The sequence below is a fragment of the Mytilus californianus genome, unplaced genomic scaffold (genome assembly GCF_021869535.1).
Source record: "Mytilus californianus isolate M0D057914Y unplaced genomic scaffold, xbMytCali1.0.p SCAF_3, whole genome shotgun sequence".
Taxonomy (NCBI): Eukaryota; Metazoa; Mollusca; class Bivalvia; order Mytilida; family Mytilidae; genus Mytilus; species Mytilus californianus.
This window is the reverse complement of record NW_026262679.1, coordinates 95,871,789-95,896,950: the sequence shown is the minus strand read 5'-3', so window position 1 is coordinate 95,896,950 and position 25,162 is coordinate 95,871,789. Positions and strand designations below refer to the sequence as shown.

Below are 25,162 nucleotides of genomic sequence, written 5' to 3'. Positions count from 1 at the left end.
TATATGTCAATTCGTGAATCGATGGTATAATTGTTAGATGTTATACATCCAGAAGGCAAAATATATTGCATCGATATTTAGAATAATTAACCAATTAGTCACTGTTGACGGAACAGAGTTCACCGGAAGTTTCGTTAACTAACTAGAGCTAGAAAATATCGAATATATTGCGTTCGACACGCTTTTCTGGATTAACATTTTTGAAAACGCTACGCGCAGAGCCAAAACTATGGAAAGCCAAAATAAAGTGATATATTTGGATCTATTTAACGATAAGAATCGCCAAAAACATGTATTGTTTTCTTTGCGTTAAAGGTTATTCGGTGGTTTTGATAGTATAGAAGACGCATTGTCTTTGTATTTATGACCCAACATGTCATATGATCCCTTAACGAGTCTGGTTTACCTCAAGGTATAGAGATTTTCGAGTAACTTATATATCTTAGGCTTTCTTTTGGGTTTTACTTCGCATATCAGATAAAAAAAAGGTTGTCTATTTGCGTGTTGTTTGGTTGATGTTCAATGATAATTATGGTATGCAACATTCGTGAGTGTAAATAAAGCAACAATAAATTAGATAAGTTGTATGTTGTTTGGTTGACGTCCAATTACAATTATTGTATGCAATATTCGTGATGTAAATAAAGTAAAAATAAATCAGACAAAATATTCCTTACTTTCTTGCAAAAGTGTTTGTGGGATCGACGGTTTTTGAAAAGTGACTATTTTTCTGTTTGTCAATTTCATTGCCAATGAATTATATCAATATTATTGCGGATGACCACTTCGTATAACAAAATTTTCGTTAGATGTGTGCTTATTGATATTTTAGTCTGGGAAAACATTGTTTATTTATTAGATCAGAATGGCTTTGAACTGGCTTTCAACAACAGTGAGTACTCTAAGGTCAATACGTTTTGTTTTCTTGTATTTGTTAAGTTTGGTTGTGCTTCGTGCAAATGTGATGAGTCAAGTCCTTTCCAACTAATCATTACAGTTTGTTCTTGTGTTTTTCTGTGACACCGATGTCCGGCAAGTTAACGTGTAGCCGCTAACATAAATGTTTAGCCCCGCCACATTATGATATGCTTGTTCCAAGTCTGAAGCCTGTAGTTGAGTGGTTTTCGTTGGGGTTGCTGTCATCCGTTCAATGTTTTAAGCATAAACTAGTCCTTTCGTTTTCTCTTTTATTTCACTTTTTATCATGCTAGTGCTTTTTGTAGCTTACTTTGCTGTTTTGGTTTTGCTCATTGTTGAAGGCCGTACTTTGACATTTAGTTGTTTACATCCTCGTCCTTTGGTCTCTGGTGGATACTTGTCTCATTTACAGACATACCACATCGCCTTATCTTGTATTTTGATAACTACTTTGATACTAGTTGTCGATGGAGTCAAGGAAAGGAGAAATATTCAAATAAAGAAATATTAAAATCCACTCCACAATAGGGAAAAAATCGTTCTGAAATTTAAGGAACAATTAACGCCAGGTTAAAAAAGGTTAAAAAGGGCTCCCTTTCTAAAATTAATATCTTAAACTTGTAGGGACGTTGCATCATTAGATTCCTTCTATTTGTTTATTTTATCAATGTGTAATTACAAAACATTGTAAACTCCATGGCCAATTCTACATCGGAATTTCGCCACTTGAAACTCCCCCATTCCATCAGTGCTAATGTCAGTGTTGAAAATAAATTACTTTTCAATCGAATAAAAAATCATTGACATATCAAGATTTTGTTTTTGTTTTGTAGAATTACATTTGAATGAAAAGATACAATTTGTTGAATGACATGTGTTTTTCAGTATTTATTCTTTGTCTTCTATACCTCAGAAAGTAATCTATTTCATCACGAGCTGTAATATTTCAATACAAAATGTTTAATTGAAAAGGAAATTCAATCATCGTGTTTCGTAATTATTTTGCCTGATAGAAAGAAAACAGCGTATGTGTCTAAGATTAAACAAAGTAATCATAAGATTTTTGATTTTATTTTCGCTATACTCACTACATAGAGGCTTGAGTGACAAGAGAGTCTCTCCCATTAATTAGAATATGCCAATTATTGTGCAAAAATGTTTTAAGGTCCAATGCAGAGCATAACTGACACATTATCACTGCGACTGATCTATAATATATAAGACAAATATGCGCGCCATGAGTAGAATTTCGTCCCTCCTCCTCTGGGCCAATGTATGTCATAAATATATATGCACAAGTCTGAGGCAGTTAGCAACACAACAAGTGACTTACTAAACTTATACAGAGGTATTGCTCGATTAATTAGATGGCGGCATAGTCTCCCAACCATTGCCTTGTATTTATTATGTATGCCTAATCAGTTGGAACGTTTTTTGTATTTATACATCCACTCATATGTTATACATCAGAAATATGAAACAATTTGCAATAGGATTCTAAAGCGATTTTGTTCCAGGTTCAAGTAATTGCAAACAATAATTTTTTTACAATATGTTAGCAGTTTTATTGGAAGATCTTAGGTCTTATATGAGAGAGTTTGCATGAATAAAGCGTCTCCTTTGGTGCGTTAATTATAAGAGTTTAGCCAGTGCAAACTGGGCCTGACTCATCCATGATCCATGTCGTTCTTGGTAAAACACATGCACTATTGATTGACATTCAAGTGGATCTACCTTCTATCTATAAGCCTCTGATTATTATGTCGTTCTTCGGTTGATCTCCGATCTTATTTTTCTTTCAAACATTTAAAAAAAGAGCCAGCACAACGTTCTATTTTTTCTTATATATATCATTTTGTCATTATTTGTTGTTTGTCGGAATGGGGCATTCAATGTCTCGTGAAGGGAAAGCGAAATGATCTCTGTACTTAAAGAACGATTGCAACAAAACCTTGGGGGGGGGGGGGGGGGGGGGGGGGGAGCGCGTAGGTGTGATCATATTGCATGGGAAGTTTGTTGCTTCCATCCAATATATACATTTTTGTAGTTTCTTGTTCCAGTGTCATTCGAAAATCTTGCCCCTCACCAAATGCAGAACTTACCTATTGTAGTGATAGTAAATTATTTCTCGTCTGAACTTGCATGAAGTATTTGCTACTGGACGTTAAACAAACAACAATACTCAATAAATCAATGTAACATTGTCAAATGTACATTAACTATTATTAGTCAATTGTTGAACAAATATTTTGAGAAAGAAAAATGTTTAAATCTGTATATACAAGAGTAATTGAAAAGTTTGATATAGACTAAGAACTTATATGTTATATTATTCCAGAAAAAAAGGAATTGAAAAATAAATACTTAGGCAATGCCTCTGGTAAATTACGTTTATAGCAAAGGCTACATTAGGAGAATTTTACGTTCATCAACTGGAGGAAAGCGTTTATAATAATATTCCAGGAAGAGGGAATGGAAATACTTTGGCAATGCCTCTTGTAAATTAAGCTTATAACAAAGGCTGCATTAGGAGACATTTTACGTTCATCAAATGGAGGAATGCATTTGTAAATTTGTTTTATCTTTAGTTAAGGAGAGTTTACTGGAATGATGGCGACAAATAAGTTACTAAGTGCTTAAATGGAGCTTAATCAGGCGGATTGATCGGAGTATCTTTTCAGAAACCAATTACGAAGTGTGAGAAGTTCGTATATCAGTTTCAATGAGAATATCTCACTTCGTTGATGATAAATCTTGTGGGGATTTCTTGATTACACAATACTTGTTTCTGTAATATAAATGATATCTGTTCTCTTTTTTAGTATGAGTCTTCAATAAAGCTATATTTGGCATCATTTAATTTTCAGAGAAATAATACAAAGCGTGAAAAAATGATAAACTTAATATACCAGAATACTGATAGCACTATTTTGAGATATCTTGCATCAATATTACACAATATAAAACTATCTTGAGTACATTTAGAATTTTAAAACTGGGTAAATTTGACATATTGATTTCCTTAAATAGATAAATGTGAGTTATATGTACTGTTAACAAGATTAAAGGAAGTGATATTAGCATTTTAAAGTTTCCTATTTTTGTGTGAATATTTCAATAACCATAGTTTTAACAGTTATTATATAGTTATATATTAATCAATGTCATTTGGACTTTGGTGGAGACTTGTGTGCTTCATTGGCAATCATACCACTCTATCTATTCTTGTCGTCGAGAAAATACGCTCTAGTTTGCAATTTTTTATTTCTTAAAATAGACAAATGTTAAACGTTCCATTTAGAAAGCTCAAATCAGATGATAACTACTCTCAACTTTATTAGATATTATATATAGCGAATACGTTTAAATAATATTGACATTATCCACTTTTCATTGCATGCAAGAAAATATTAAGTTTAGACAATACAATTTGCATTTAAGACTATTTAGTTTAATGGAGAAAAAAAAGCATCTGAATCTTAGATAACTTGGTATAGAAAAAGGAATTTTTCACTTTAAATTAAAATTATGATGGATTGGTGCATAACCTCCAGCGGTGCTATTACTTTTATAGCATGACGAGAATGCTAATGTTATATGAATATGAACCATGCTTTGTACTAGACTTCACACTGAATCGCATTTTAACATGCTATTACACACTCCGAACCGACCACTCTTTACTCTTAACCCCTAATTGACGCGTGCTTAGTGGAGAAGCAACAAATGGCAATTTTGAAGACTTAAGTCTGACCTTGCCGGGGATCGAACTTACGGGTGCCACATGTGGAGCAGGATCTGCTTACCCTTCCGGAGCACCTGAGATCACCCCCAGTTTTTGGTGGGGGTTCGTGTTGCTCAGTCTTTAGTTTTCTATGTTGTGTTTTGTATACTGTTGTTTGTCTGTTTGTCTTTTTCTTTTCTTTTTGCCATGGCGTTGTCGGTTTATTTTTGACTTACGAGTTTGAATGTCCTTTTGGTATCTTTCTCTTTTACGACCATCCGCACACGCGACGAGCACGCTACCACGAAATATCTGAGGCGAGATTTTTCGTTTTGAATGATTTTTCCCTAAATAAAATTTTACTTGACGACGTACCCCTGCGTTCCAAACGTTTATAGTATACAATATATGCTATAGTGTCTTTGTGTTTTTTTACTTGCAAAATACAAAAACCGCAGCGGTATTTATTTTAATAATCGATTCATTTATCGTGACCGTAAATTGACGCTTCGATTTATCACGTTCATATTGATGACAATGTCTTATTAATTTGTTCTATCAATGGCAAAGGTAATATGCTGCGTATAGGTCTACAACACGTTTAAGAATACTATTGATATTTTTATCATCTGATGATTATCTGATTAAACGTCATCAGTGTAAAATTTAGTCCGAGATTGCTCTGACGTCCAACGTACTTCTTCTGGCTGTGTGGGATTGCGAGACAGAAACTTGCCGCTTAAGTCAATTTCCATGTTTTCTATACCAACTGTACTCTGACGTCCCACGACCCCATCAATACCCCCCGAAAAGACCGCCAGATGTCACAGCAATTTCGGATTATGTTAGATCGAACGACTTTCTTTAAATTATTTGAGATAAAATTGTGCTCGAAATACATCTGTTAATTTTTTTACGGACATATGAAAAGTTTATTCTTAGTTTGGTTTCGTATAACCACACCTACAGATCTGTATCGAATAATGAACTTTTATTGGTATTTTTAAACACGGTGTATATTCCGTAGTTACTTTGATATTCCAATTCTCCTTGAGTTGAAAAACTGGGCGTCCGTTTAGCTACGTGAGAATGTTTAACACCGGGTCATGTGTCCTTTTACAATTAACAATTAAGTCGCTTAGCAGTATAATCATTATCGCCATCTCCTAATATCAGAATCAACGAATCGATTTGTTGTGTTTTGTGTTATTGTTCTAATATGTCTGTTGAATGTTATTTGCTCAGTTTATTTGGTAAAAGTTCTCTATACAACTAATCAATTTATTTATTTTTTAATGCAGATAAGAGTACACTCGATGACACTGCTCATTCACTGTATGGATTGAAGAAGATAGCATCTAACTATGAATGCATACCCTCTCTGTTAGATGGGTTGGCAGATTACATCCGTATTATTCTTACACTGACTGATAATGTCGACTGTCCCGCCATTGATAAAGCAATCAACGAATTAATGAATCAAGTTTTACAGGTATTTAATCACGGAAATTTATTGAATCTGAAGCTTGCTCTATTATACGTAATCACATTATGAGAATGAACCAATCCATACACAATGTAACAGCTGCATTATGGTAGCATCACTGCTTTAAGGTGTTTTTTTTAACGTTTCTGATTTGACTAAACGTAATATGCGAGCTAGGATGCTAAGTAGCCTGAAATCCCGGCCCGATCTAGCTGTGCGTCGCAAAATTAGCCAGGACCCCAGGCTAGGATGCTTAGGCGGAAATTGAAATTCTAAATGATTCCATCGTTCGTCCGAGTCCTTAAAAGGTTTCAGCATATTTGTTCGTGTGTCTGATTTTTGTACGAACTACAACAATGACATAAATTTAGATAATCGTGGTCAACTTCAGTTACTGTCCAGAGTTGGATGTCACCACGGCAGTCGCCTTGCTGTCAAGACGTGTCTTAATAAAAACCTTCACAGAATAATTTTACGACTTTCTCTACAGAAATACTTGATTATGTTTGCAATTTTTATTAGGACGTTGATTTTATCTAGAAGAACCATCTAAACATCAAGTTATACATAGAAACATCAGACTAGAGATTCTAACAGGAATCGTCGTCGTCGTCGTCGCATCATCGTCATCGTCATCGTCACCCAAAGGGTCGAATTGGCTCAAGAAATATGGTTATATCCATGGACTTTTCCCGTCCGGCAATATAACTCATTATAAAGAGAGGTGTCAGTTTGACTGTGCGGGATGTATAAATACGCAGCCGCGTCTGGTCGGAATATGGGTTTTAAATCCGATACACCGTGTAGGGAGAGTGTCAAGCTCTATATATATGTATGTTGACGAATCCTTGCAACAACTATATGAGGGTTCTGTAACTTCATATGTTGCCTGTTGGAAAGCAAAATTTTCGATCGTTTTCAACGTACCCTAAATTTCTAGTGGCGGTCCAAATTCCCGCCCTTCATCCCATTCTGAGACTACTATAACACATAGTAGTCCCATTCGACTCACTTTGAAGAACCTATACTGGATTTATTGTTCATTTTTCTAGTCCATGATACGCATGAGATATTTGCCGATAGGACGTTAAGCAAACAGCAATCAATTATTGAAACAACCATTATCATAATCATAATCAACATCATCATTCTCCCAGCCTCTTTTCCTTTTCGACAACTCAAGTTATAAACAGCCACTCTCGGACAAGTTGTGTCTATGAACAATTCATTTTTATGTTTTTTTTTCATTTATCTTTTGTGTGTGTGGTTTTTTTTTCATTTTATCTTTTGTTTGCGTGTTTATTTTTGTTCATTTCATCTTTTGTGTGTGTGTTTTTTTTCATTTTATCTTTTTGTGTGTGTGTGTGTTTTTTTATTATTATATCCATGAACTTCTGAATGAGTCCATTGTTCGTCTTCCTTGAAAGGTTTCAGCGTATTTGTTTGTGTGTCTGATTTTTGTACGAACAACAACAGTGACATAAATTTTGATAAGTCGTGAAATATTATAAAGCAGTAATAAAAAAACTGCTATTTCACATTAATTTTATCATAAATATTATGCATTTTTTTTTCTCTCGACAATTTGACAAACTGCCACTCTAGGCTTTAAATTATTATGTTTTCTTTTTTTCTGTTGAAAAAATTGCATCGTAAAAAGTAACAAATTACAACAACACTTCCAAACGCCATGTGACAACATAATTACAGATAAAACTGGAAACATTTGACTGAGTACAGCAATCTTATTCAAAGACTTGTCAAAACAATTTTCCGAATAAAATATCATGCAGAAAATTTAATCAAAATTTACATAACTCAATCTAGGGCTGTGTACATTGACCCTGTATGGTTTTTAGCCATTCCATTGTTACATATTCCGTATCTATAGAAGCGTATTTGCATTACATTGAATCTTGATGCATGCTAATGTTTCATGTTCAGATGCCCTTGAACAGATCCAGGGTTGGAGCTGTTTTAACTTAATATTTCCGAAACTAATTCGACAGGTTCCCGGGAATGATTTATGTAACGCTTGTCCTTGAGAGATTCCTTTTGACAGGGGATCTTTCAACTGTTTACTTTTTCTTCACTATTTACGAAAAGAAAAAAAAACTTCTTTATAATATTTCACATTAATGTGATTACCACGTTATGTATGTAAGCCAGAGACATTCAAAACATTATCATATTCTCTTCAGAATGCGGATCGGCCGAATTCTTCAATTCTGAGGGACAATTTCCGATGGTTTTGCCTGGGACATAATATATTGTATGCTATTCCCAGGTATTGTATCTTGGGACAAAATATAATGTATGCTATTACCAGGTATTGTATCCTGGGACATGATATATTGTATGCTATTCCCAGGTACTGTATCCTGGGACATGAAATATTGTATGCTTTTCCCAGGTATGCTATTCCCAGCCCCGTTATGCTATTCCCAGGTATTGTATATACTGTTCGGGGTGTTTTGCAATAACCTTTTAAGTGGTATATTTTTTTTCGAAATTCATGTTGTTTGGTTTCTGTCTTCTGAGTTTTTGTCTCGGCAGTTCAAATATCAAATTAATTTAATTTGTCCATTTCGAAAAACACTTAATATTTTGTATGTATATGAAAGCCGACTTAACCTGATGTTCAGTGGTTGTCGTTTAATTGTTGATGTGGTTCATAAGTGTATCTCGTTTCTCGTTTTTATACGCCCGTCAAAATTTGATGGTCAAACGATCTGTATACTTTTTGGTGAAAATAAAATTAAAACTGTTTGAGTTATGGGACTTAGTAACTAAAACAGGTGTGTGTATTTTTTCACATGTCGCGCCGTATCCCAAAAACAATTTATGATTATTGCTTAAAACTTTACACACTTCTTAGTTATATTAATCTTAAGATCTGTATACTTTTTGGTGATGATTCAAAATTTTATTTTAGAGATATTGAGTATTTTGTTAAAAAGGGGGAGGGGTTTTTCACATGTCGCGCCGTATCTCAAAAAAAGTTTATGATTATTGCTTAAAACTTTACACGCTTCTAAATTTTATTTTTGAGTTATTGAGTATTTTGTAAAAAAAGGGGGAGGGGTTTTTCACAATTCGCGCCGTATCTCAAAAACGATTTATGATTATTGCTTAAAATTTTACACACTTCTTAGTTATATTAATCTAAAGATCTGTTTACTATTTGGTTTTGATTCAAAATCTTATTTTTGAGATATTGATTTTTTTTTAAAGGGGGGTTTCCACATGTCGCGCCGTATCTCAAAAACGATTTATGATTATTGCTTAAAATTGTACACACTTCCTAGTTATATTAATCTAAAGATCTGTATACTTTTTGGTTTGATTCAAAATTTTATTTTAGAGATATTTAGTTTTTTGTAAAAAAAAGGGGGGTTTTCGCATGTCAGGCCGTATGTCAGAAACTATTTATGATTATTGCATAAAAATTCACACACAAGACGACGGGCGTATCATGCGCTCATGGCGCAGCTGTTTATTTATATAGATTATACCGTTGGTTTTCCTGTTTGAATGGTTTTACACTAGTCATTGTTGGGGCCTTTTATAGCTTGCTGTTCGATGTTAGCCAAGGCTCAGTGTTGAAGGCCGTACTTTGACCTATACTGGTTTACTTTTACAAAATGTGACTTGCCGGATGGAGAGTTGTCTCATAATGACATTGGCACTCATACCTGACATATTCTTGTATCTATTAAAACAAAAATGACTTACCTACTTAAGAGACATATCAACTGGGACTATCATACCAAGGATTTGTATAGTAAGAAAAGTCTTACTATACAAATCCTTGATCATACTATAATAGTCCCAGATATTAATTATAATACATTTTTTTTACGTGAATTAGAGAATATTTGTATCTGCCTACTTATCACTAATTGACCCCAAATCAGGTAGGATCTGGATTGGGTGGGGATCATCATTTTTAGTCGTATCATTTCATTTCTATTAAAGGACAATTTTTCTTCTTCGGAACAGGACGGAGTTCCCGGAATTTCCTCCGTCAATTGTGCTGTTTTATAAAAATTTCTTCTTTTCCGGTAACGTTAGGAGAAAAAAAGTTTGAACAAAAGTTCCTGACCGTACATGTTTAGAAAAGAGACGACACTTTCCATTCTCCTCTGGCTCTGTTCACAGGCGCTTGGGTAAAAGGTATTAGCGCTTGTACTATACTAACTTATTTTCACGTATTTAATGAGGCGGCCAAATCATAAAATCGCTCCTGACTGAGATTTTTAAAAAGGGATTAAAAAAATAATTATTAACATGATTAAATTTTGGCCCTCTGAATCTTTATTATTTAGTATAAATGGGGGTCGGACAGCTCGCCCCTCTGCCAAATCGCCCCAGACCAACTTTCTCCAATTTTCATCAACTTCCCCACTTTCTACCAACTTGCCCCGCTATTGTCGACGAATGTCGTATTGGAAAGAAGTGAATTCCTGATAAAGAAAGGCCTGCCAACTCGTCAATTTATGAAAAGGACTTTAATCTACACAATCGCCCCAACTGTAATGCTAAAATAACAATAGACAAAAAAACTCTTGTAATATTTACTAAAAAAAAGAAAATTTAATATTTGATTCTGATTGAAATTAAATGATGCTTCATTTCTTAAAATTAAATTGTTGATACATTATTTATTATTAAGTAATTGTTGTATTTATTTGAGATTTATTTGAAAATACAAAAAAAACAACAGGATGATGTAGCAACACAAAGCAAGCAATATTTGTATTATATCGATAAAGAAACCATGCAGTAATAACTGTTATGATAATGCGATATAATCATAACAATTTCAGGAATCCAATTTAACAGCAATTTGTTTTGATAGCAATTAAAGGATTGGTATATTTTGTCTATGAAATAAGGGTTTACTCCTGGTTTGCCCACATTTAATTGTACCAATTATCTATTAGTAAAGAAAACAAAAAAGACAAAAGGTTTAATGAGCATACAATTGTATAGTCTGTTCCAACTTAATAGGTTTATAGTTTATCTGTGTTTTCAATATATTCAGGTATTTTTCATTTTGTAGTTTATATTTCTAAAGATAAATGATAAATAAATCGAACATTTTTTTTTCAATAATTCAATATCAATTCAAGCGATTCATTTGGCATACAACTAATAACAAAACAATTATGATATAAATACACCAATATATTATAAAATTGTCTTTTATTGCAGACATAATTTATATTATTTATGAATCAAATTTATACATGCATTGCACAAGGAAATAAATTAAGCACTATGGTGAAAATCAAGTAATAAGGGTCACTATATGTGACCAAACATGAAATTTTGGGTCCAAATGAGGTCCATGGTGCAAAATGAGATTTTTTTTTCAATAAGTACCTATTTGTAAGAGAAACATTACTGCAAATTTTCAGAGTGATACAGGCTGTAGTTTAATAAGAAATAGCCTTTTGTTACAAATGTTTTATCTCATTAGTGAAAAATAACAATTTTGCCGTTGTTTCTGGTATTTGGTGAAAATTAAAAAAAAAACACAGAATACAACAGATGTGTTTGTTATTACATCTGTCTAATTGAAATAAAACTGCAGGTTTATTGTTTTCTGTTTGGTATTGAATTAATAACAAAGATCGTTTTTGTTACATCTTGCGATCCGTTTATTTGGCAATCGCCAAGGGCAGTCAGCAGGGTTCGAGAACATCCTTTGTTCGACCTGTGAGTCAAATGCGTTTTGTTAAAATATACTTTTTAACTTTTTTGGTCTTTTGGAAAATGTTGTTTGTGCTGTATTTAGACCCCTCTACCAAGAAATTTGTTTTGCATGCACACGTATAAAAATTGCGGTTTTTATCCAACGCAATCATAGGTTTGAACGTTGTTTTCAATTTAGACTTATTTATATATATATATATATCTAGGTTTAACAATTAACAAAAAGAAATGATACCCTGTCAACATATCTCTTTAAAAAATAATGAAGTAAAGGATTTGAAATAATTATATATATTTAACAATCCTCATAATTTATTGTTTAGGCAATGCTGGGCATGTACTTTTCCTATTTTTTGATTTACAATGTCCAGCTAATTTACAGTGTCCACATTTCCTTTTTTGTCATTTTCTATTGCTGATTTAGCAAGTTCAGTTATGGCACTAATAATAAGGGTCTTTTTGTAAGTGAAAGTAATCAAAGCAGGTTTTGTTGTTTTCATAATTATATAAGTGGGGCCAGTTGGCAGACCTTTATTCATCAGGACTAAACTACTTTTTAATATTGGGGCGAGTGGGAAGGCCTAAAATCATCAGGATTCAAACCCTTTTCATATTTAAGTGGGGAGAGTTGGTAGAAAGTTGGGGGGGGGGGGGGGGGGGGTGTCATGGATTCAGTTTTTTTAATTTTCCACAAGGCAGGAAAGATAGACAATTCAAATATAAGGAAAATACTAAGGAGAAATACAAGTAAATGTTTACCCAAATGACCTTGAATAAGGCTTAATTTTACTCTTATTAGCTACATTTATAGAACTTCAACTATAATTTACAAATAATGACAGGACTTAAATTTATGTGATAAATTTAGTAATTCTTTAATGTTAAACCACACAATTCACTTTCATTATTTAATTTTATATCACTTTATTAAAATATGGTTGAGTTCTTTTCCTTTTTGGCATTACAATTAGAAATGTTTGTTCCTAGAATTTTCTATTTAAAGCACCATCATGACCGTATGTAATTGGGGGCCTTATTTGACTCCCAAAAAAATGCAATTTTAAGAATGTTATTTACCAAGTTATTTGTTTTCTATAAAAATGTACATTTATTTTGAAAGAATTCATTAAATAATGTTTTAGAAAATAAAAGAGATAAATTATGCATTATTTTATTGATTTTTAGTGACATGTACCAGTTAAGATACCCCATTTGTAAGCAATATCTTCTAAAAATCTATGGCATGACCCATTTACCTAACTTTTATTTTTGATTCCTGGAATACGTCCATGACATTAGCTTCTATTCTAAAACGAGTTCCTGAAATGTGATTTTATCATTGTTTATTGTAATTCTTGATTGCATATTGAACCTTTTAAACTGATGTACTTATAATTAGGATATTAGATTTCATATGGAAATGAATTGTATGAATTATTTATCAAAGTTGGTTCATCATGTTTTCATCTTGATTTAACAGATCCAGTCATCTGAATCTAAATTTTTATAAGTGATAGTTCGAGGCCTTTATAAAAGGGGGTTGCAAAGCACTGATGAGTAAGGGGGTTCAATTATTAGAAAAATGCATACAAAACCCAAATTTTGAACCATCAGGAGGAGCTAGTAGATCCCAGGATCCACCCATGCTACATAAATTATATGATAATGTATGTAAATAAATTATATTTATATGAAAAGAATGGTTCCTCATTCATAAAAATGTGATGGTTACAACATGATTTAACTTATGGCTTGGCCATTGATCTAATTATTAACCTATTTTTGGAAGCTGTTCAGTTAATGTAAGTTATCTATTTTTGAATCCGAATTTCCATTTAACAAATAGAACTCTGGGTATTGCTTGAACAATTAATATTTCAACTGCTAATTTAGGGAAAGCGTCTTCAAAATCATAGCCAACCATAATTAATTTTCGGAAGTTGATGAGCTTTATTTATTTAAATAACCTTCACGAAAAATGTTTTTGATGAGGGTCTTAAATTGGGATTGGGAATGGTGGTATATGTGTATACATGTGTAACATGAACTAATAAAGATTGTAATTTCATGATGAATGACAAATGAAATCCAAGACTTAATAATGCATTTCTGACTGATTGATTGAAACATGGTGAATAATATGTCTTTTAACATGAAAATGTAAAATACAAACTGTAAATTTGTTGGCCATGGTTGATAGATATAAGAAGACGTGGTATGAGTGCCAATGAGATAACTCTCCATCCAAGTCACAATTTGTAAAAGTTTAAAGTTTGTTTTCAATTTGGAGATATTAATGATAAAAAAAAAACCAACAAGATAATTCTACAAAAAATAATTAAATGCACCATTAACTGCAATAAATATTTTTTTGAATTATCACATTTTTCTTTTGTTGTCAATTTTAGTTTTATACACTAAAGAAAAAACAGTTTCTAATCAATTCACACTACAAATAAGCTGAGATTTAATGGAAGCCGGCTAAGAGCTCTCACCTACTGGTAAAAAAGAATTTTTTTGAATAATCAAATTTTCCATTTTTTTTCAATCCCAGTTTTATACATAAATAAAAAAATCAGTTTCTAATCATTTCACAATATCTTTAGCAGGATTTTAATGCAAGACTGCTAAGAGCTCTCATCTGTAGAATGGAAACAAGGTTTTTTTTTAGTGATCATTTATAAATAACAGTAGCATGGTTAGTCAGAAGTTACGATACATTGTTTTTTACTTGAGTTATGTCTAGGAGACCTCATGGGTAGTCAAGGTGGTTATAAAACCCCTATTGAGAGTTTTATCAGAAAAAGCCTTCACTGTGGTCAATTACCTTGAAGAACGTACCTATTGTATTATTTGTTAATTTGTTCTTGTCCTAAATATGCTTGAAACATTTGCCACTGGACATTCAAACAAACAACAATCAATTAGTCATATCAGTAGAAATCAATGAATTTAAACAAACAGTTGAAAAGTATATTGTTATAAACTAAACTGCTTTGTGGAATAATGATCACCTGAATCTCTCAGCCATCAGTAAACATGGGGTTTAAGCTTAGGATTTAGTGTTATTTGTGTTGATGAAAACTGATAAGGCAGTTATTGTAGAAAACAATACGTTAACTGTTTACTTTCATTTTTTTTCAGCATTTCATTAATAATAATATCATACAAATATAATGTAACAACAGAGATTAAAACAAAACTGCTGTTATCTGGTTATATAAATGCTTAAAAAGATCAATATGACATTTAGATAGTAACTATTTGATTTCAAAAATGTCAATTAACATTGAAATTGCCACTCGTGTACATTTGGCTTGAAAAAAGAGCAAAAAAGAGAAATTACTGTAAAACCAATCCCAAATAGGGCATCTGTTCAGCAATGCAGGATGTATCAATCCCCAGCAACATCCCTTCAGAATGGGGACATTAAATCTGAGACCTTAGATGACTAGCTGTCTGCAATTCAAAGACTTGCTGCAACTCTTTGAGAGGTTGATAGGTGTTCTGTTACAAGTCAAAATTCCTGCCCTATCCAACATATGCTCTTTTTACCAGTGGTAGTACAAATTTACATCATTCATCACTGTCAACCTATTTTGCAGAACGTACCTACGTGTTTTGAATTTATTGTAAATTTGTTATTTTCATAAATGTGCATTGAAATGTTTGTAATTGGATGGAAAGCAAACACCAATCAATCTATCAGTCATTTCCAAAATAAAAATGAGCCAGCCAGACATTTTTTCGATCCGGTGTTTTATCTTTTTTGTGTTTGTACCTAACATCCATAAAGGCATACACACCACTCAAAATAACCATGGGAGATCAAGGGGAAGGAGTTGAACCTGATTGAGGTGTACTTTTAAATGAGATTGGGTTCTGTTAACTTACCATGCATTCTTTGAAGCATGGAACACCAGAGGACATATTTAATCTTTGCTTTTGGAATTGCACAAAAAACAGTAACTTTATTTTTGTTTAAAAAATGCAGTTTTTACAGTCATGACAGTGATAAATCTCAGAACAAATACAGAATTCCTCAAGGATTTGATTGATGTTGATGATTAATCTCAGTGATGAAATGTAAACGGGAGTTTCCAATGATACAACAATCATGTTCAAATTAAAATCATAATTGTAAGATGTGAAAATCTGGGAGAGTGTATAAAAAATTCAGTAGTGATGGAGAAAAGTTAAGGATATGGTACATAGAAAATCAAGTGTCAAGGGCCTCAATCCTTTAGGATGTAATCAATAATTGACTTTATGGAAAATCAAAATAGTTGTACTGAAACTATATTAAAAGGAGATAAATGGCTTATGTCAATCTGGTGAGACAGCAACCCAATGACACACAAAATAGACATCTAGAGGTCAACACACAGTAATCTAATAATAGACAAGTACATGTCAATTAGCTTTACATGCTCACAATCATCATGATGGTTTTATTTTATTTTCAGACTTGCTATGAACAGCTGCAGAAAAATGAGTGCCTGGATGGGAAATATAAAATTTTTATACAACTTTCAAAATTATTACAAACAGCGTTGGAAATTCTCAAAGGGGGACAATCTTTACATTTCACTGCTCTCAGTATCATTAATCGTGTCATGGATATATGTATTGTACATAAGAATTATGAAATTTCTGCCATTTATTCACCATCCGTTGATTATGTAAATATATCTGGTATTGATGTCCAGAGAAGTCCGAAACATTCATCGTGTCCTACTGGTGTAAATATTCCAGATGAACCCAGCAGTCATTCAAGTAGTGCTTTTACTAGAATATCATCAGCGCATTGTAAAAAATCAAATTCTGGTTCAAATGAGAATAGTCAGGAAAAATCAGATGACGATATTGAGTATAAAAAGTCATCAAATATTAAAAAACTACCACTGACGATCTTAACTCAAACTGATCCTAGTCAAATACTCAGTGTGTTACATAATAACATCACCATGCATAAGAGAATCATTGGTACTCGTCAAAAGTGTACTCCAAGTACTAGATGGCGGCACTGTACTCATCACTGTCTTCAGATTCTAAGCGCAAGGATTTTGGCCATTATGAGCCATGGACATCAAGTTCAAAATCGTATTGTTACAGATGGACATTTGAAGACTTTGGTGGAAGCCTTAGATCCAAACCATGATCCTGTATGTTTTTGTTAATATTACTTATTGTTTTTCTGGTTTCTGATTTACACTCATCTGCCAAAACTTCATAGTAATAAAAAAAAATACAGAAACCAACAAAAAATACATGTGTATACAAAAAAGAAACAACTAACTGAATATAACAATTCAGAATGATGCATATATTGAATTTAAAATCTCAAATAAGAAATAATGTTCTATTAATTCAGTTATGATCAGCTATGGTCTTTCCTCTGTTGACACCCACATTTGTGACAACTCAAACCTTTGCATGTAAACATTTATGCATTTACATGTTTTTTAAAAAAAGGCTGAAGATACCATATGTTCGAAGAATGAAAACTCATAAGTGGAAGAGAAACTGACAGAATCACAGCAGAAAAAATGGAAAAAAACAATGAAAAGACAACAACAGCCTTTAAAACACTACAAAAAAAAACCCAACTCCACAGACTAATAATAAATTTTTAATAATTTAACTTACCAAAATATTTTTATGATTTGATATTTTCCATTTCAGCACCTGTTGTGCCTTCTCCTCCAATCACTAGCCTCTATAGCCCTAAATCCTAACAACCACCAACCTCTTAATGATGTAGATATATCTGATATGCTGATGCAGTTGCTCCTCCCCTCAGATGAATGGTACTACACTAACCATAGTACTAAGTATGCCAAATATGTGAAGTACCATGCAGCTAGAATTCTGGTCTACATGGGCTTACTACATAAACTTGGTGGGAGAGTGGACTTGTTTGACAGGAAGCGTAAGTTCAATTTATGAAATTATTAACTTTTATAACAAATCTACTAACTATATTTTTGCCAGCTGTTTTATAGCTGCTGTAGTATGAGTTTTTGCATGGACGAAAGCAAGCAAACAAACCAATATTTATGTATGTCACTTCCACAATGGAATTTTATATCATGCATTTAAATTTTTTCGTATATTTAACAAAGAGAGCAAAATGTGGAAATCTGTTTTGTGCACATACTGCCTCAACAGTTGACAGGTCACTTTAGACAACTTTTTAGCTTTGAGTTATCTTTCTTTGATTGTGCACTACATTAGAGGAAACAAAATTTTTGCACACTGAAACACCCTGACAGTATTAGTTTCCTACAATATAGACCCATACACTTATAAGTGGAATATTGTTTACAGAGATCTTAAATCCTGGAATAGTTTTGGTTGTTTCATAGAAATAAACATGGCACCCAGGGAAGACAACTTGAATTTGCTGCTTTTTGTGGTAATGAAATATTTTGCTGTTCATATAATATGTATAAGCTTATAATTTATGTCTCCAAATCAAATCTATTCCCTAGATATCATGTATTTTTGAATGGAACAGTTCTATGTTGCAATACAGAAAAATCTGAAGAGAAGATTAGTTTGTTTAGACTAAAACGATGAAATAATAACAGTAAAATTTGAATAATAAATGAATAATTCAAAAACAAAAAAATAAGAATATTTTCTTATTTACATGTAATAGCCTCAGTGTTCTTATAGTACTATTCTTGGTTCCTTCCTAGGCCAGGTCAAACCAAAGACTTGAAAACTGGTATTTGCTGCTTCTCTACTAAACCTCCTGTATTTAGGAGTAAGAGGAAAGATGGTTCACTCCGAGTCAGAGTAATGTGACTCGATAGGGTGATTGATATACCTTCCTTTGAACTAGCATGTTAAAAATATGGCTGTGTGCCTGTCTAGGGCAGAGTAAATTCCATATAAAAATAAGGAGATGTGGTATGATTGCCAATGAGACAACTATCCACCAGAGTTCAAATGAAGTGGATATAAGCAGTTATAGGTCACCGTATGGCCTTCAGTAATGAGAAAAACCCATACCGTATAGTTGGCTTTAAAAGGACATGACAGGAAAAATGTGACATAATTAAAATGAGAAAACTAAAGGTCTAATTTATAACAAAACAGTTTTCGAAAAACATATTTAACAGACATGAACTAAAGACAACCACTGAACTACAAGCTTTATATCTTGGAACAGGCACATAAAGAATGTAACAGGGTTAATATATTTGGGAGCGCTCAACCGTCCCTAACCTGGGAGAGTGATGTAACAGCATAACATAAGAGCAAACTAAAAATCAGTAACAATTGGCTTAACTCAATAGATTGGTATGAAGCACATAAACAGTTAACATAAAATCAATAGACATAAAGCAACAATATAAGAGTACTCCCAGTTACTGAAAGCTAGTTCAAAGCCAATTACAACTGATAAATAAATCATGTTCTCCCAGACTTAAGTATAATTCAGTACACATCCAACTGATTTAGTGTAAAGACGTCATAAACAGTCTGATAAACTCATGATCTTGTGCAATGCCAAAATATAAGTAAAAATATCAGCAGGATCCATATACATTTCATATTAACATGTTATCATACTGATATGTATGTAATAATTGCCACTTGGCGTTAAACTCCAATCCATTATTATCATCATCGTCTTATTCACATGCAATAAATGATAACTTTTTGTTTTGTTTCAGCATTTGAAGAGAATGAATTAACTAGCCATCTTAATGTTCACTCCCCAGAGGACAGTTTTATAGAGCTCATGGCAATGGGACGTGCCAAAATGTGGAACAGCCGAAACCACCTTCAAGCTGCTTCCTTGGAGGGTCTGGTTGCTGAGCTCATTCAGGTATACAATAATAATACATGTATACACCATGGACTGCATTTCTCATAGAAGTCCAGGTACAAGTAGATAAAGTGTCTCTGTGGGATATTTCTCTCAATTCTTTTTCCAATTTCTACTACAAATTTTCCAAAAATACTGTTTGTATCTGGAACAGTCAAATCTTTCAGGTCTGGTATAATGTATTCACTACCCATTTCCTATTTCTTCAAGTCTTTGCTTGTTTAATAACTATAATACATATATATGGGTCTCATAAGAGGATTCCTTGTGAAATATGATGATTGTTAGTAATTGATAGTGATAGCACTCTGATTTGAAAACCTGTTATATTTTCCCTATGGAATATACAGAGTGAAAAGTGAATCACAAGCATTCACTTAAAACAAATCCTGTTGAATGTACTTTAGGCATTTCGTATGCATTTTAATTACAATATATGTCAGATAGATCCATCAACAAGTTCTTCCTTAATCAAAGAAAGGTATCAATGGGGATATTGTCAAAATTTTTCTTAGAATGGGGGTCTTTGTATAAGCGTTTTTATGCCCCACCTACGATAGTAGTAGGGGCGTTATGTTTTCTGGTCTGCGCGTCTGTTCCTTGTTCGGTCCGTTCGTCCGTCCGTCTGTCTGTTCGTCCGTTCGTCTGTTCCGCTTCAGGTCAAGGTAGTTTTTGATGAAGTTGAAGTCCAATAAACTTGAAACTTAGTACACATGTCCCTATGATATGATCTTTCTAATTTTAATGCCAAATTTGAGTTTTTACCCCAATTTCAAGGTCCACTGAACATAGAAAATAATAGTGCGAGTGGGGCATCCGTGTACTATGGACACATTCTTGTTTTTATTTTAATTTAGGTGAACATGATAATAATTATGTATATATATATCATCTGGTCAGCTTCTATACTTCCATATTTCAGAAACAGTTATTTTCATATTATACTTGGTCATTGACCTCATTAACCCAGGATAACCCTTCTGGTCAGTTGTAAACACTATAAATCTATATGTCACCATCTTTACACTTAATTTTGATTGTTTGTAAACAACATGTAAACAACAAAAATATCATTGGTTGTATTGATGAGCTGCTTTAAATAGTTACAGTACAAACATTAAAATGGATTCTTGTCTTAAGTTATTTTGAATATTTTGGGCAAAACTTTTAAAAAAAAAACAGAGGGTCAATCTATTTGTCGTATTTGATATTTAAGTGAAAAAGATGTATTGAAAATAAATTGCCTCCCATATATATCATATCTATATTTATAGTAATATTATTACAGCATTTAACCATTCACATGTTAAGTTTTCTTGCAAGTTGTCATTTTAATTTAAATTTGATTTAATCAAGAGCTATCAGAAATATTAGGTAGTGAATTCCAAACCCTGCTCTTTGCAGTGTGTTCATTCGACTCCTATCTTAGTTGACAAGGATTGTCAGTTTTCCTGCCTTTGGTCAGTTGTTTTCCAAGGGCACTCTGACTACCTCCACCAATAAAAAAATAGTCATAATCATGATGATATAGCTAAGAGTGCTAAAAGTGGTGTTAGACACCAATAGACAGACAAACAAACCTGAGTGCATATAGAACAATTTTGATTTCAACACCTCACATTTATTGAAATAGCTTTTATGGAATTAAAATGAGATACCACTTGCAGACAAGCAAATATTCATTTGAATTTTCAAGAAAATACATATATGCAAGTTGCATTAAAACTATCAGTTAAATCATGATATTAGTTTCCGTAAAAGAAATTATTTTTTTTTTAAACCTTTAAAATTTAGTACCTCCATAATAGTAGATTTTTTTCTATTCCAGGAAGCAGTGATAGAAGAGAGCCATGAAGATATTTCTGCCTTAAATTACCAGTTGTCTTCCTCTGTTGATCATCTCCCCAGTCATCCAGCCAATCACATTTTGTCGCCTGTCATCTCACCAAATTGCTCATTGGAATGTATAGTTGACACTTATTCAAAACCATTTTGTGAAGTTTTGTTAATGGGACTACCAATGATTGTTCATCCAATTATAATTTTACGTCTGCTTGCTCACAAACTGTTTGGAAACATGATAAGACGCAAGTCGCTATATGCTGAAACCAAGTTAAAACCACCAAAGCCAACTAATATTGGTCAGATAGACATGTGCCCACCACGTTCATTACATCATCATAATGAACCTCCAAAACATGAACCAGAAGTCAAAAAGGAAGTTGTGAAAAAGAAAAAATCAAATCCCAGAGATTCAGATATGGATTCACAATCATCTTTATGTGCTGAAAAAGAATTTACAAAACACAACGGCATATACTCAAAAAATGGAAACACCTCATTAGCATTACGAGCAATGGGACATAGTTTAGCTAATCCATTTGAATCAAATATTCCAATCAGTCAGCAGAAGAGTGACAGAAAGGGTAGCTTTCTTGAAGAAAGTCACCATAAAAGCCATCATCCTGCCCATATTTTTGCCTGGCAGCATAGACATTTACTATCTAAATCACAGGGTAATGTTGCCATTGATAGTTCAGACACGCTTCCGCTCAAAGATAGTGATACAGATAGCACCAGTTCTTCATCAGTGACAACATCAGATGTTGATATTATGGCATTCCAAAGGGAACTTATTAATCTTCCAACTTTTGTGATGGATACACCATCTGATGTTTCACCTGTTTTTTCTAGATCAAGTTCTGTTCCAGATAATCTTGCCTCTCGTTCAAGTATCACTGATCCTGTACCTGGAATCAGTTCAGACATTCTGCACAGAGAAAGGGGAGGTTCAGACCATGAGGTTTATAAAGTGCCAAACTCACCCTCATATGTGACTATTCATACTCCTGACAAATTACATTTTGATTTAATTGGTGAATCGTCAACCGATCTAAAAGAAAATGCATTGTCTAACATTGTTGTAAGATTTGAGCCTCCACCGTCGCCAATATCTAGTGCAAGTCAGAGTCCACAAAATTTTGAATTTCCAGCACCATTTGACATATCAAAATTAGGTGAATTATCAAAACTAACTGTTGCCACTGAAAAGGGAGTTAATACTTCAGCTAGTGGCAGTCATTTAATGCCATCACCCACGACATCTGTCACATCGTCAACCACAACAGGTCATTCCAACACTTCACCTTGGTCACCAACAGCAACCACAACTCATTCGTTTGTTCATTCAGAAATTCCAAGAAACCACCGTGGGGTGCTAAAAGTCATAGAAACTTGGATTAATGTATGCAGTAATGATTTAGATTGCAGTAATTTAATTGTTCATGAGATGAGAGATTTCCTTCGTAAACTGTCAGTATTGGGACATGATTATAAAACTTGGTGTCACAAAATAGGTGCTTTGCTCCATTTAGAGGTATGTTTTGTTGATAATAACACAGGGCCTTCCATAACATTTGTGTCTGTCTATTTGCTTTAATTTCCCTGCAACTTTGTTGTCAAGTATGTAACTTCTTAGTAAAACTGTTTAGACCCTCTCCTCCCTACTGCTTTTGGATATTCACTTGCTACAGAAAAATTAGTGAAATGCCCTGATAACATATAGTTATTTCTTTGTGTACATAAATGGATGATAGCATGCAACAAATTATTGTTATTTCACAGCAGCTACAAGGCCAGCATATTTGAAATACTCTTGATTTGAAATCCTATAGAATGAAACCAATTTAAGTATTTGTTGTAAAATATGTTTGTGTATACAAAGTTCCATATACACTAGCCTTGTAAAGACTGTTGCTAAGTATGATTTGCAACAATACTTCCTGACTGGCATGCAAATTTAGAATATTGGCAGAAAGCTAGATAATTTCATATATTATGACTTTTCCAGAATATATTATATGGGGGATTTGAAGGCACCATTTATTAATAATATAGGGGTAGTGGGGAAAGAAGCAAGTTTTCACAGAATAACGACGGCTTAACACATTAAACTTGTAATAAAAATTGTATGGGTGGGAGTCCTAGAAAAAAGTGCCTTACATCCCCTCAATCCTTATATTTAAATTTGGAATAGTCATTAGACAAAATAAGTGATACACGGTATGAAATTGATTAGATTTCAGAATTTATATATGCGTGATTGTAATGAATGTGAAATACATCTGGGAAGGGAGACAATTCAAGGTATTTAGTTGGGAGGTTATTTAATCAAAACATTTTTTGCAATTCCACTTTCTTCTCACCAGTAGGAAAATTTTAATTTGCTTGTACTTTCAATTTCTCTCTGATATATGAGTAATATATATTATTATATAGTTTTATTATTATGTATAACGATTGCTGGGAATTAAAGTACATGTATATTTTTATAGGAAAAAAGTGTTGCAAAACAGAGAACAGAAAATACAGATGACCCAGAGTACATTAAAGCCATGTACAAAAAGGTATCTAAATATACATATATATCTTTTCATTAGAGGTAAAACAAAATCATTACTTTTGGCCTTGAACTTGGTGTTCAGGATGTATTTCAAATTCATCTGTTGTCCATTTTTAGTGACCAAAAACATTTCCAAATCTATAGATTTCTGATATGAAATATTCAAATGTCTCCTGATATAAGTTTCCAATCACACTATATTAATCATGTTAATTAAAGAAAAACTGAAAAATGTGTTGGCAATAAAATAATGGAAATTCAAATTTGATCTTGCATATGTTTGATGCTCAGACTTAGTTGATTTAATGCAAATTATTTCCATTCAATGCTAAATTTGTTCTGTTTTGAGATTTTATTGTAATTGCTTTCAAATTTTAAGCATGAACCTTACCTAGAAAAATATGTTGTTACAATGCATATGGCTGCTTCAGTGGTCCAGTAATAATGCTTGCTTCCAAATGTAAAAAGTGTTGGTTCATTCTCCAGGCTGTTTTCAACAAAAAGTTATTATACACCTACTCATCGAATAGTTGGTTCACTGCAATTCATTTGTCTGTCCATCTGGTTGTCTGTCTAAGTGTCTATAACTGGAGGGGCCTTTTATAGCTGACAATATGGTCTGTGTTTTTCTCATTGTTGAAGGCCTTACAGTGACCTATAGCTGCTTAAATCTGTGTCATTTGGACTCTGTTGGATAGTTGACACTTGTTCCATTGGCAATCATACCACATCTTGTATTATATTGATGGAATTTGCTTAAAGCTGTTGTTTTATATGCAAGTCTTTTCCAATTGTCTATACTCATGTCTTGTTGAATTTGAATTATTCCTCTAGTATATTCCAATTTAACATTAGTATATACATGTACTATAGATTCAGATTTTTTATATTTTTGCGAAAAATAAGACAGAATCATTGTGGCATTAATTAAAAGTTGCATTTAAATTCTGTTAATATTATTGTTTTTGAAGCATTTCCTGATATTATAGGTAATTTCTTTTTATAACAGCCTACATTGGAAGGGGACCTTGTTTTCTTGTTTGTGTCCTTTTGTAGTCGAAAGTCAAA

At 32.9% G+C, this 25,162-nt stretch overlaps 1 protein-coding gene across 3 annotated transcripts in view; it reads left to right on the top strand.

The window, feature by feature from the left end:
* The window catches only part of LOC127735503 (1-phosphatidylinositol 4,5-bisphosphate phosphodiesterase epsilon-1-like), a 152,937-nt gene that overhangs the window by 57,010 nt on the left and 70,765 nt on the right, over nt 1–25,162 (top strand). For all 3 annotated transcript variants that reach the window (XM_052245687.1, XM_052245686.1, XM_052245688.1), the window contains exons 3-8: nt 5,944–6,134; nt 16,316–17,014; nt 17,535–17,781; nt 19,538–19,692; nt 21,521–23,068; nt 24,027–24,098. In XM_052245687.1, the coding sequence (XP_052101647.1) occupies nt 5,944–6,134; nt 16,316–17,014; nt 17,535–17,781; nt 19,538–19,692; nt 21,521–23,068; nt 24,027–24,098 (2,912 nt within the window). The remainder of the gene's footprint in view (nt 1–5,943; nt 6,135–16,315; nt 17,015–17,534; nt 17,782–19,537; nt 19,693–21,520; nt 23,069–24,026; nt 24,099–25,162) is intronic.